This window comes from Aplysia californica, unplaced genomic scaffold (assembly GCF_000002075.1).
Source record: "Aplysia californica isolate F4 #8 unplaced genomic scaffold, AplCal3.0 scaffold00052, whole genome shotgun sequence".
Lineage (NCBI taxonomy): Eukaryota > Metazoa > Mollusca > Gastropoda > Aplysiida > Aplysiidae > Aplysia > Aplysia californica.
The window spans coordinates 440,674-454,228 of NW_004797322.1; the positions used below are offsets into that span (position 1 = coordinate 440,674).

Below are 13,555 nucleotides of genomic sequence, written 5' to 3' on the forward strand. Positions count from 1 at the left end.
CATCATCATCATCATCATCATCATCATCATCATCATCATCATCATCATCATCAACTTTGTCAATATTTTATTCATCTTTCCACCCGTGACTCTGTGGTGAAACCTAATGTGCGTCGGTAATCATATGATGTGACTGAGAAAAGCATGCCTTTCTATGTTCGCAGAAATCAAAACCGGCACCATCAGACTGGCAGTAACATAGAAAAATCCGTTTCCAAGTCACCATTCGCAAAAAAAGACCAGTAGTAACCAGACCAGGAACAAACGCATCTCTCCCCCCCTCTCTCTCTTTCTCTCTCTCTCTCTCTCTCTCTCTCTCTGTATCTCTCTGTATCTCTCTGTATCTCTCTCTTTCTCTCTCTCTCTCATATATATATATATATATATCTCATAAAGCTTAAAAACAAATATATGTAGATTCATCAGGACAACGGTAAAAGACAAAATTTGTTGACAAACAAATCTATATCAACAGTTTGTATTGTGTGAACAGATGCCACTGAAACTTAAAAACTTTATTAAGAATGATTTCATCCTGTTGTATCAAAGATTTCAGTCAAGTACATAAAAATGAAACAATTGTTAAATATGGAGCAACATTTTACAAAACTTTTCTTAGGAAGGAAAACGTTCAATCACAATTGAATTTTAATTGAAATAAATGCAATGCACAGAGGAATAAAAAGGTAATTTATTGAAAAATTTAGAGTCTAGTACAGAAGGAAGTTTGACTGGGAATTATTGAACTTTAAAAAATTCATTTATCTTTCTTTAGTATAAAAGATGTAAGTGGGTTCCTTATTTTAAAGAGAAAAAATATAGGAGAATTCTTCCTTTTTGTTTTTTTTTGTTTTAATAGAAGAGATCCTGATTGTGAAATCATTTTAAGAATATAAATGTCAGTGAATTCCTTTGCATTGCATCCCAATTGAAAATGGGCAGGCCCGAGTGAGAGTTGGCGTTGGCAGGATTCCATTGTAAAGAGGTTATTAGAGAGTACTTTATCAAGTGGGGGGGGGATTACGTAATGATAGGTTTCCATCTTGGAAAAGTTTCCATTAAGGCAGGTTTGATTGAAAAGATATTTTTACTCAACCATTTCACCTTTACACAGATAAACTCACAGTATGAGTAGATGAGCACATCAATATAAATATAGTAAAGCAGTACAATTGAAACTTGCATGCTCAGTCAACATAAAACAACTCACCAGTGCATCCTTGTCCATCTCTTTTATAGCCTGTAGGACACGCACAAGTGAAGGAACCTCTGGTGTTCTCACAGATCTCAAAGTCAGGACAAGGACCTAACTCACACTCGTTGATGTCAGTTTCACAGGCGCTACCTGGAAGAAAAAGATGAAGCCAAACTGTCCTTGAAGATGTCTGTCCCAATGATGCTATAGACAAAACTGCATTTGGAGTTTTCTAGAACAAGCTGCAAAATAGTTCATAAGTAATGGTAATGTGCTTAACCAATATTAGAGTTAGAGGCCAGCATAAAATATTCCTATCTACCAGAAAATTATACACTTGAGTACTCAAGAATCTTATAGTGCTAGATTACATATTATGGGGTCACTCTTTCAAGAAAATAAAAGACTAACGGTTGGGTTTTGAGTCTAGTCACTGGCAGTCAAACCCTTTGAAAATGGATTTATTCAGATGTCTCTAAATTCATTCAGTTAGTTACAAGGGAAAGGATAGCAGATTATGAGAATATGAGCTAAATACAGCAATGGTGTATACTCCAGTCTAGAGTTAAGTTGGAAAGAAATAGAATGTGATTGTATGATCCATCTATTAGAAGGGACTTACGGTGAGAAACCTACTTTCCTTAAAAGTTATTTTATCATGTCAAAACAGATTTATTACGCAGTCCCAGAGTCCTGCAGCTGTGAAGAATGAAGATGTATTTTAGCTCACCCGTGAAGCCACTGTCACAAACACAACCAGTAACTCGGTCACATCTCCCCGAGCACTCACACTGATTGGCACAGCCCATTCCCCATGTTCCATCTGGGCACTCTGTAGATAAAAGAGTGCAACGAAAGCCATACTATAGCTCAACAATCTCTTGAAAATATGAACACACTTGTCAATTAATTATAAACTGAATAACTTTCCTTCTACTATTCAAAATAAAGACCATAAAATCATGGCCCTTTTTATTAATTGAAGGAAACCTTTCCTTTGTTTATTTGTTTGGGAAAAAAAGAAAAAAGAAAAACAACCAAGGAATAGTATAGTTAGAGGTTGGTGTCAAATGTCGGTAATTGATGTCTTTGCCAGGAAATAACAAAAGTGTGGGCGGGGGCAGGGGAATGCAAGCATAATCACTGCAGCCATTTTTCAAATGTTTTATAGGAATCAAAAGCAATATCATTGTGTGTGACCCATATGGGCTACACATGAAAGTCAGGTAAACATGTCTTGGTAGCTCATACCTGGGGAATGAATAAAACAAAGGAACAACATTTGGTACTCTGACAAGTCATCACCCAAAAAAACACATTATGTGAGCATTGTTTTCTACTAAAAGCACAGACAGGATGGGTTTATAAATCAAGAGAAGTAATTAAAGAACTATGGATTAAAACGTATATTTATTATTGATTAAGGAATATAATTTCAGACAATGTCCCATAGGAAACGACAAAGTAAACATTGTTTCCTTCTGTAAGTCAAAAGTAAAGAAATTGTTTCATGCACGGACTGCCACCGCCAAAGAGTCTTCACAAAATTTGAGTCTGGACATTGATTGTTGACAAAGGTAGATCTTTAAGATAAGATAAGATAGGATAAGATGCATCTTTATTGTCCAGATCCTGCCATATTGGTTTGGTGTTTCACACACACGAACGCATGCGCACGCGCACGCACACGCACAAGCACACACATGTGCACACCCATACACAACGTTTTCAAAATCATGCTGCTAGGCTTGTACTAAAGAAAAACAAGAGGGACCACATTACGCCCATGTTAAGAACGTTGCATTGGCTTCCCGTGTCAGCTAGAATGTCATATAAAATTGCTATATTATGTCATAAATGTATCAATAACAAAGCTCCCTCATATCTTAGTGATCTCATCCAGATTTATATTCCATCCAGATCACTAAGATCAGGCGATCAGTATCTTTTAAGAGTTCCTAGAAAAGGGGGTAAAAAATTAGCTGAAAGATCGTTCGCCCACCTTGCTCCGTCAGTTTGGAACTCTCTCCCCCAACCGTTGAGACATACAACATCCGAGTCTAAATTTAAGAAATCTTTAAAGACACATTTAATGACATCCTTTTTATGTCAGTAGATTCATGTTCAGTACAATGTTATGTAAATGACTATGTATCCATTTATGTATTTTGTGAATTGCATTGTGTATATTATTTTATGCTCATTTCGTGACGATGTGTAAGCGTGTGCGTGTGATAAGCAAGTAGCTGTGTGTGTGTGTGTGTGTGTGTGTGTGTGTGTGTGTGTGTGTGTGTGTGTGCGCGCGTGTATGTGTGTGTGTGTGTGTGTTTGGAATACATGTGTGTGCACATGTATGCGTGTTATGTGTTCATGAGTGTGTATGTGTGTGTTTGTGTGTGTATGTGTATATATGTGTGTGTTAGTGTGTGTGTGTATGAGTGTGTGTATTGTGCATGTGTGTAGCGTGCGTGAATGTTGTTTGTACATGCATTTATGTAAAGCGCCTAGAGCTGTGTTTACATGGGAGTGGGCGCTATAGAAATGATCTTCATTATTATTATTATTATACACACACACACACTCTTCTCTGACACATCCTCTCTCCTGCACACATTTGTGCACATAACCATAATATTACAATAGTATGCAAGCACTCACTAACAGGCTCACAGTCACACGCATAATATAAATGAACAGTAATTATAAACATTAATAGTGTTAAGGTAGAGACGCACTCAGTATTTATATATGGGGCAGGAGAACATTCCACAAGGAAGATTGGGCACCAATGGGCAATGGGATAAGCAGTTTTTGACAATTATATTTTGCTGATACATTACACAGACAAACAGAACTTACCTCTTCTTTTGAGCTTAAAAATAGAATCTTACCAATGCATGTCCGTTTATCATTATCCAGCTTGAAGCCTATTCGACAGGAACAAGTGTAACTCCCCTCAGTGTTGACACACGTGTCTTGCTCACTGCACTTGTTCAGGTCTGTTTCATTGCATTCATTGATATCTACAAGTAAAGGGAACAGGTTTGTTTCACATTGCATTTGTTGATATCTACAAGTAAAGGGACAGGTATGTTTCGTTGCATTCTTTGATATTACAAGTACAGGAACAGGTTTGTTTCATTGCATTTGTTGATACCAGTATCTACAAATAGAGGGAAAAGATTTGCTTTAGTTGCATTCATTTACATGTACAAGTACATGGAATAAATTTGCTTCAGTGCATTCGTTGATACTGGTGTCTACAAATAAAGCGAATGATTTGTTTCATCACATTTGTTTATATCTACAAGTACAGGGAACAGGTCAGTTTCTCTACATTTGTTGATACTGGTATCTACAAATAAAGGGAACGGCGTAGGTTTGCTTTGTTGCAGTCAATGGTATCACAGACCGTACATTACAAGATAGTTCACTCACTCCTCTCTTTGAACCAATTAAAAAAGTGTCCTCAAAATTCGGTGGCATGCTCTTCGAAAAAAAGACTTTGTGATCAGAGTTACCCTACTTGTATGAAAAACAATAAACGTGAAACTAAAAAACTGTGCTATTCCTATTCTTCTTCTGGAGAAACAAAAGAGAACCAATGCGTGGACTTCCGCTGACACTTTTTTGGCGGAGTGAACTATCTTGTTATGAACGATCTTTGGCGATATTCACAAATAAAGGGAACAAGTTTGTTGTATTCAGTGATATCTACAAATAAAGGGAACAGGTTTGTTGTATTCAGTGATATCTACAAATAAAGGGAACAGGTTTGTTGTATTCAGTGATATCTACAAATAAAGGGAACAGGTTTGTTGTATTCAGTGATATCTACAAATAAAGGGAACAGGTTTGTTGTATTCAGTGATATCTATAAATAAATGGAACAGGTTTGTTGTATTCAGTGATATCTACAAATAAAGGGAACAGGTTTGTTGTATTCAGTGATATCTACAAATAAAGGGAACAGGTTTGTTCCCTTGCCCTTGTTGATATCTACAAGTACAGGGAATACTTTTCTAAAAGTGAACCTCTCAAAAACAAAGGAAATGATTTTTGGATTTAGAAGAACAAAACCAAAAGTCCCATCACTCATAATTGAACAAGAAACAATTGAAATCACACATTCATACAAATATCTTGGTCTTACAATCGACAACAAATTTATATGGCAAAATCACGTAAACAATATCATTAAAAAGGTAAATCAGAGGCTGTACTTTCTGAGGAAACTTAGGTTTTCAATCTTATTCCATTAATCCTTCAGATATTCTACACCACCACAATAGAAACTTTGATAAATTTTGGTATCTCTTTTAGTTTTAGTAAGAGTTTTACGGCACTTGCAACACAATAACGCCATATAAGTGCCAAAGATTAGAGGTGTTACAAGAAAGTAACAAACACAAAAAAAAGGAGGGGAGATAAAGACAATAGACGTTTGATAGGAAAGAAGAAGCAAACCACACCAGAGCACCCGCCAACCACCCACTTTGGTATCTCTTGCTATGGTAGCAATTTGAGAAGACAGCACATCATAACAATAAACAATTTGATCAGAAAGGCATCAAGAACAATTGGTACAGACCTAAGTAACTTTAAATATCTGCACATAACAAACTTTCTAAAAAAGGCGGAAATAATGCTAAGTGACCATAGCCACCCACTGACATCGGAATTTCACTTATCGACCTGCAGTAAACGATACATTTCCAAAAAAAGCCTGAACAGACAGATATAAATATTCATTTCGTACCAACTGTAGTGAGGTTACTGAACATGCTCAAAAGCAACACAACAACGGGCAAAAATACCAGACAGACAGGAAAGATCAAGGTCAACCCGATGTAAAGTTCCAAACACAATTTAAGCTGACTGAGAGAAAGTCATGTCCCTGCTAAAAAGATGGTACCCAGGGACATGCAAACACAAACAATGACCCTCATTTGCAAAGGGTCTTTTTCTCAGAGATAGCTTTCAAGAATCCTAAACTCCAGCTCAAAAAACAAAAATGACAAAAACACTGCACACATAAGAACAAACAACAACAGAGCATGAATGACACTTCACAATATTCTTTCATCAGTCTAAAAAAAAAAAAATCCATCAATTCCAAAGAAAATCTACAGAAGATCCACTACCATTCTACACAAGACAAATATCCCACCTAGGCATGTTTGATTATCTGCAGCAGAGAGTCTGTAGCCTCCATCAGGGCAATAGCAAAAAGTCTCATTGGTGGTGCGGTTCACGCTGCATCCAAAAGAGCAGGACAGTTGAGGCTCGTTTTTGCAGACATCTTCAACTGACAGAAGCAAGAAAATAATGCAGAATGAAGAAACCTTCAATGTTTGTTTGGTCAAGCTGAAGTGAAACCCCCCCCCCAGAGAAAAACAAAATATTCATTCAAAATAAGAGAGATCTTTGTGCCGTATCCCGTACTTCCATATAGTAGTTGAAAACCTTTCTAAATAGCATAAGTCTAAAGGTACATCCAAACCCACTTATCACCTGTACTACACTGTGACAATATATACAACAAGCACTAATACTGAGTGCCATAAACATGATAAGCTCTGTTACTTAGTCAAAATACCAATAGAACAGTGAATTTATTGCAACAGTCTGTAGCCACTTGGTGACAAACACAGGAGGCAAGAGTGGAATTCCATTGCAATAAACAATAACAGAAAGAGTTATAGTTTCATATAAGCATTGGGTTTGTGAGAGGGAGTGCTAAATGTGATCTACTGAAAGCATAATCTCTGACTTCAGAAGTAAAACTGAAGCAATTTACAACCTAAAACAGAATACAACCAAAAGTAGGCTGCTAGGTTCAACAGCTGGAGTGGTGGACTTACCCACAGTGGCAGTCCAAGTCTAATTTGACCTAAACCACACTAAAGACAAGTGACCACTTAGTATTCAAACTTATTATCATTCACACAAAAAGACAAACAGACAGACAGAAAAATAAAAACTTACTTTGCACACATTTTGACCTGTCTACATCATCAAGGACATAGCCAAATTGACAGTCACAGTTGTAACCACCATCCATGTTGACACAAATTTGATCACAAGAGTCTGTTTTCAAGCTGCACTCATCAATATCTGGAGAGCAAATCAGTGACAATTTTAAACTCATTTACAGAGAACTTTTAACAAATAATTTTTTCAACAAAGGATGTATGAAAAGCATAAGATCAAGTTTCATCAGCAAGCTGTTTAAAATGTATGGAAACCCCCTCACTATGGCATAACATACTGGTTAGAAAAGCCAAGACTAGAATACTCAAAGCAAGCCATTCTTTAAAAAAATTGAAACAAAACAGTGAAAGGTCATGCCAAATAGATTTTGGGTCCTCTCTTTATCACATCTCTATTTTGACCAGGTACAATTGAGGTACAAAGACACCTGCAAAAACAGCTTATCTAAGTTTGAAGTAGATGTCAGCATCAGGGAAGAAATAGCTGAGGACAGAAAAACATGGAGGAAAACAATAAAGGAAAGAACTAAAAAGCTAGAAAGCAGCCTCAGAAACAACCAGGCTGAGAAGCGCCAACGCTGAAAGGAAAACAGTGGAAATACAGAGCTTCGATCCACATCACTGACATGCAACCACTGTAACAGAATCTGCGCTTCAAACATAGGAAGAATTAGCCATGAAAGAAACTGCATAAAGACAACCTTGAGACCATCTTAAGCTAAATTGACCGGCTGCACAGATGAAAAGAGCCATACATTTTGACTTGGACCTTAAAGAGACATTAAATGCCTGCCTGGCATTCAACCTACCTTGCCTACCAATAATGCAAATCACGTTCTAGTCTTTATAAACGTTTACCTTTCTCTGACCATGTGCACAAACTCAAATAAACTGAATAGGCCTTCTGTTCCATTTTAAACAAAGGTTCTCTTTTACAAAATTTTAATGTGCTCTCTCTAATAAAAGACTCACATTGCTTCTTCTAATGAAAATCTCACATCCCCTCGACAATACACTGTCACTGAACTAGGCCTGTAAGTCACTTTACTACCATCTTACTATTCAAGGGGAAAACGGAATATGTGAGGCATCATGATGGAATCAAGCGCTCATCAAAATAATGAAATCGTAGAAAATTGCATTTTTACACTTGTCTGGCAATTTTTATCAATTTTTTGTTTTTTGGCTTAACATCTTTTGCATCTATTTAAAAGCACATTTTTGTGGGGATTTAAACAGAAAATGTTCATTAAAGGCACACAAAATATAAATTTGCTGTTTTAAAGGACTCTCAAGCCTTGGAAATTACCAAAATTTGGCGGCCATCTTCTTATTAATTTTACCTCTGAAACTAGGAGACCCATACCTCCTTCAATCGCAAATATTTGACTTCTTTTCAAGATAGATGCATATTTTTTTCACAGAAAGCAAGGCCAATAAAGAAGTTTTTAGATGATACCAATAACTCCACATGCTCTTAAACTGATGAATGGCTGGTTTTCACAATGTCCGGACACATATTGTTTCCTGTTCGGCATATGCAGCTGTCATTAAGATATATGCAAAGCATCATGAAAAAATCAGGCACTCGTCCAATTAATAAAATTGATGGTAACAGCATTTTTCAGCCGGTTTAGCAAATTTAATCAATTTTTTTTTCTTGTGGCCCATCACCTTTATGTCTATTTAAAAACACATTTTTGTGTGAATTTTACTGAAAATCGTTGATTAAAGGCACAAAAAATGTAACTTTACAGTTTGCAAGGAGTCTCAAGCTATTGAAATTACCAAACTTTTGCAGCCATTTTCTCTCTAATTTTACTCTGAACCAGGCGACCCTCTCCTTCTTCAATCGCTAATATCACAAGTCTTTTTCAATATAGATGGGCATATTTAAAAAAATGGAAAACAAGTCAAATGAATACACGTTAAGATGATACCAATAACTCTACATGCCGAAAAATTGACGAGCGCCATGACATATATAGTATAATACATTCTCTGCTGATTGTGGGCAGCTGGATAAAAAGACAAATGTAACTATCCTAAAGATTCCTCCTGCTGCTTGGTACTGCTAGGTACAGAATCTATGATCTTATCCTTGTCAGTCCAAAGCTTAAACCAGAAAACTAGAATGCTTTGACTTTAAACCAAAATACACTCTACTTCTTGAATTGCTCATCATTACAAATCCCCTGTGTACACTTAGAGCTTCCTGTTGTGCTTGGAACCTTGCAATAAATTCATTGACTCTCATGCTACACACTTCAGAGTACTTCATCAGCATATAAACATAGTGTAGGATTCTCCACAATAGATGCTCACCTTGACAGATGTCCATAGAATTCTTGGAGTAGCCAGATTCACAATCACAAGTGTAGTTTCCTACTGTGTTGCGACACACTTCATACAACGAACTGTTGCAGTTGTTGGTTAGAATGTCAGCACATTCATTTTCATCTGGAGTGAAAAACAGGATAATCTTACATGAAGTTTATAAGCTGCTGTGGCGCTACTGGTTTACAAATTTGTACTCTTCATTAATTATTATTTTGTAGTGTAATTTGTGCACAAAAAACACAAGTATTTGGATTCCCCCTTTAAGCAAGTCAGGTTTTATTGGTTTCTTAAAGGTTTTACCGCACTTGCAACACTTAAGGTCATATAAGTGCAGAAGATAAGCGTTACAAAAGATTAACAAATACGAAAAAATAAGGAAGGTAGTATAGGATAACAGTAAATAGTGATAAAAGAAACAAACCACATCAGAGCACCCATCAAGTCTACTTTATTGAATATCACCATCTCTGTGCTGGAATAATTAGATAGCGTTTACCTTTTACCCTCATAGGCAGGGCCGAAGCAGTACACCCTTTAACTAATTCAGCCCACAGCGGCTGACTGTCTCCTGTGCTTATATTTTGCTCCCTTTCTTCACAATGTAAGGTCAGAAAAAGCAAGTTCTTTCCAAAGTAACAAAATATTTTAAAAACAAAGACATTCAAAGAATAACACTAGCTAGCAGAATTATCCTAATATTTGAACAATTCTATGAAATAATGAGTATTGCACCACAATAATTGTACATAAACTAATAATATGCAGAATTACCTTCACAAGTACTATCGTTCATCATCATATATCCTGCCTCACATTCACACCGATAGGATCCTTCAGTGTTGACACAGCTCTGCCTTACACCGCACACATCTGCCTGCAAGCATTCGTTGACGTCGTCCACACAGTTGGTGCCTGTGTAGCCTGGCTGGCAGACACAACCTCTGACAGGATCGCAGGACAAGCCTCTGCTATTGCATTCACATGTGAGTCTACATTCTTCACCATAGTTGGGACTCTCACAGGCTGTGGGGGAATGGTCACAGGGCATGATGATTGATATAATTATTAAGATATCACACTTGGATAATATGCATATACTAAAAGTTCATAAATATTGATTGTGTACAGGAACAAAAACACATACACATAGGCACAGCATCCTAAAGAAAAAGAACACAAATATAACCACTCCAAAATATACAAACTATTCATGAACAACTAAACAACAGCATACACATAAATTGGCCTGTATGCTAGAATTTTTACACACACACACACACACACACACACACACACACACACACACACACACACACACACACACACACACACACATACACAAACACACACACACACACACACACACACACACACATACAGAGTTATATCTACACAAAAAGCAACATAATAGAGCACATAATTCCAGTCTAAACTTCAACCACCACCTCTTCCTTCAACACAACTTTTCTTCCTCTGCTTGTTTGTTTGATAAGAGTTTTACAGAGCTCGTAGCTGCATAAGGTCAAATGAGCATGCCATTCCAGATGGTTCTCTTCATGTTAGTTTAAAGTACAGCCTGGTTTTCTTTTGTGAAGTTGGAAAGGTTGAAGTTATTGAAAATTCAGTTGTGAAAGCATTTATTCGTATTCTTAAAATAAAACTATTTATATTTTAGAGTAAAAACCAGTGGTCTTTATAAAAATAGAGCATTCTGTTGGGATCAACGACGGACAACAAATTCTTCAAATTAGTGAAGAACATTTCCTTTGAGACTCTCAACAGTCTTGACACTCTATTAGAGCGCACCCAACAAAAAATGGTTTTTCATCATCCTGCAGGAAGTATTTTGTATCAGGGAGGTATGTCCAATATGTAATTAAATCAGTACAACTCCCATCTCTTTTGGAGGAAACTGAAGGTTTTCGTAGGTCCAATTTGGGCACGATATAGTGAAGTGTGTTGTTTAATTGTTTGCTCCACTGCTTCTCCAGCAGACTGGAGGTTTAGCATTTGACCTGCCTGCCCACTATGTGACTGCCCCTCAGAGACAGTGGAACATCATCTGTTCTTCTATAGAAAACTAACTGATTTAAAGGGATGTTTTCTTCCCAAGCTATCCCACACATCTAACTGTCTCTACTCCTCAAGACAACAATTAGAACAGACATGCAGCAATTACAGAATGGCATCATGAGAAGAGTTAACGCTCAGATGCTACTGGATCGCCAATAACAACAACAACTTTATTCTTAAAGTCTGTCTGTGGGAGGGTGCTTTCTGCTGACGTCAACAGATGGGACAAGGATCCCAAGGCTAGACAATCAAAATAACTGTTTTCTTGGATGCCTACATCACTAGGTAGTCATGCTAATATATTTTCTTTTTCTAAAATGAATATCAGCCAAATTCCTTTTGACTTTCAAATAAAGTTGTTCCCGCATCTGATCCGGACATTGGGATTGCCTTGTTAGTGAGACAACGTCCTGGGCTTTCGGCATAATATTGTGGTTGTTGTTGTTATCGATCCAGCATAATATTGTGGTAGGATGGCTTTCTTTCCACGCTGCCTTTACTTCATCAACTCGAAGTCAGGTACCCATTACTACTGGGTGGGCAGGAGGGGGCGAAAAGAATCTGTGTCCGAACCAAGGCTTGAACCCAGACTTTCCGTTTCGGAGAGGAGCGCAGACTTCCAAATACTGTGTTCAAATTTAAAATGCAAACCTTCAGCGATGAGAAAAATTTATTTTAAAAAAATTGTAACGGTTTTTTAAAAAATCACCCAGTACTATACTACTTCAGACAATCACTACAATTTTTCTACGAAGTGAAATCGTCACATAATCAGATTAACGGTGACAACAGCAACAACACTCACCATCACAAGTGGTGCCGTCTTGATTCAGTCTAGAGCCAGGGAAACATGCACAGCTGTAGCTTCCATTAGTATTTGTGCATAGTTGATCACAGATAGATGACCCAGACAGGCACTCATCCACATCTGGTAGGAACATTCAATTTTATTTCTGTTTCTTTCATAGCATAAAACACAGTGTCTCTGTGTATAATCTCACAGTCTTTGTCAGTTTGTATATAAGCATTGTAAAATCCCTTAAAATCCTTTTCTGCAATAAAAAGTTTATGATAAAAGTTCGAAAAATGAAAAATTATCCAGTAGACCACAGCATTACAAAAATACCCACCAGGCCATAGAGACTAAAACTTCCCTGACCATCGCTTAGAAAAAGACAACTGAATAATATACTAAACATGTATATATAATACATGTGTGGCATCGTTGGGAAATCAAGTGCTTATCAAAATAATACAATCTAAGAAACCGACATTTTTCCCACAACTGGCCAATCTATATCAAAGTTTTTGAGGGGCACTCAACATCTTTTATATCCATATAAGGACACCCTTCTGTGTGGATTCAACTGAACTACGTTGAAGAAAGGCACAAAAAAATGTAAATTTGCAGTTTTTAAATAACTTTGAAAGTCACCGAATTTTGGCAGCCCTTAAAAATTTTTCACAAATTTATACCTCTGACACCAGGCGGCACCACCTTCTTCAATAACAAATACATGTATTTCAAACTCTATTCAAAATTGATGGATATTTTTTTCCATTAAAAGCTTTTAGATTGTATTACAATAATCCATAGGGTCAAACATCCATCCCCCCCCCTCCCACACACACACACTCACCCACCTACACACACACACACACACACACACACACACACACACACACACACACACTCCTTGACTTCCTGCTGACTTTGCATCACTTACCAACACAGTTTGTAGTAATGCCAGGTTGCAGTGTGAATCCCGCAAAGCATGTACAAACTGGTGTGTTGTTGTCACTCACTACACATGCTTGGCTGCAGCCTGCCGTGTCGCAGACTGTGTTGGTGGTATCTACACAATACACAATGTAAGGTTATTTGCCAATGTTCCCAAATAATATAAGCATGTCTATTGTTCTCTTTTATTCCCTTCCCTAGTCCCTCCCTCCT

At 37.1% G+C, this 13,555-nt stretch overlaps 1 protein-coding gene across 1 annotated transcript in view; it reads right to left on the minus strand.

Moving 5' to 3' along the window:
• Positions 1–13,555, minus strand: part of LOC101849279 — a gene marked incomplete in the record, with an annotated part of 263,881 nt that overhangs the window by 210,688 nt on the left and 39,638 nt on the right. Inside the window, 9 exon segments of the mRNA XM_013079452.2 lie at positions 1,211–1,345; positions 1,926–2,027; positions 4,087–4,218; positions 6,366–6,503; positions 7,184–7,312; positions 9,514–9,648; positions 10,300–10,551; positions 12,407–12,529; positions 13,329–13,457. Of these exon segments, the coding sequence (XP_012934906.2) occupies positions 1,211–1,345; positions 1,926–2,027; positions 4,087–4,218; positions 6,366–6,503; positions 7,184–7,312; positions 9,514–9,648; positions 10,300–10,551; positions 12,407–12,529; positions 13,329–13,457 (1,275 nt within the window).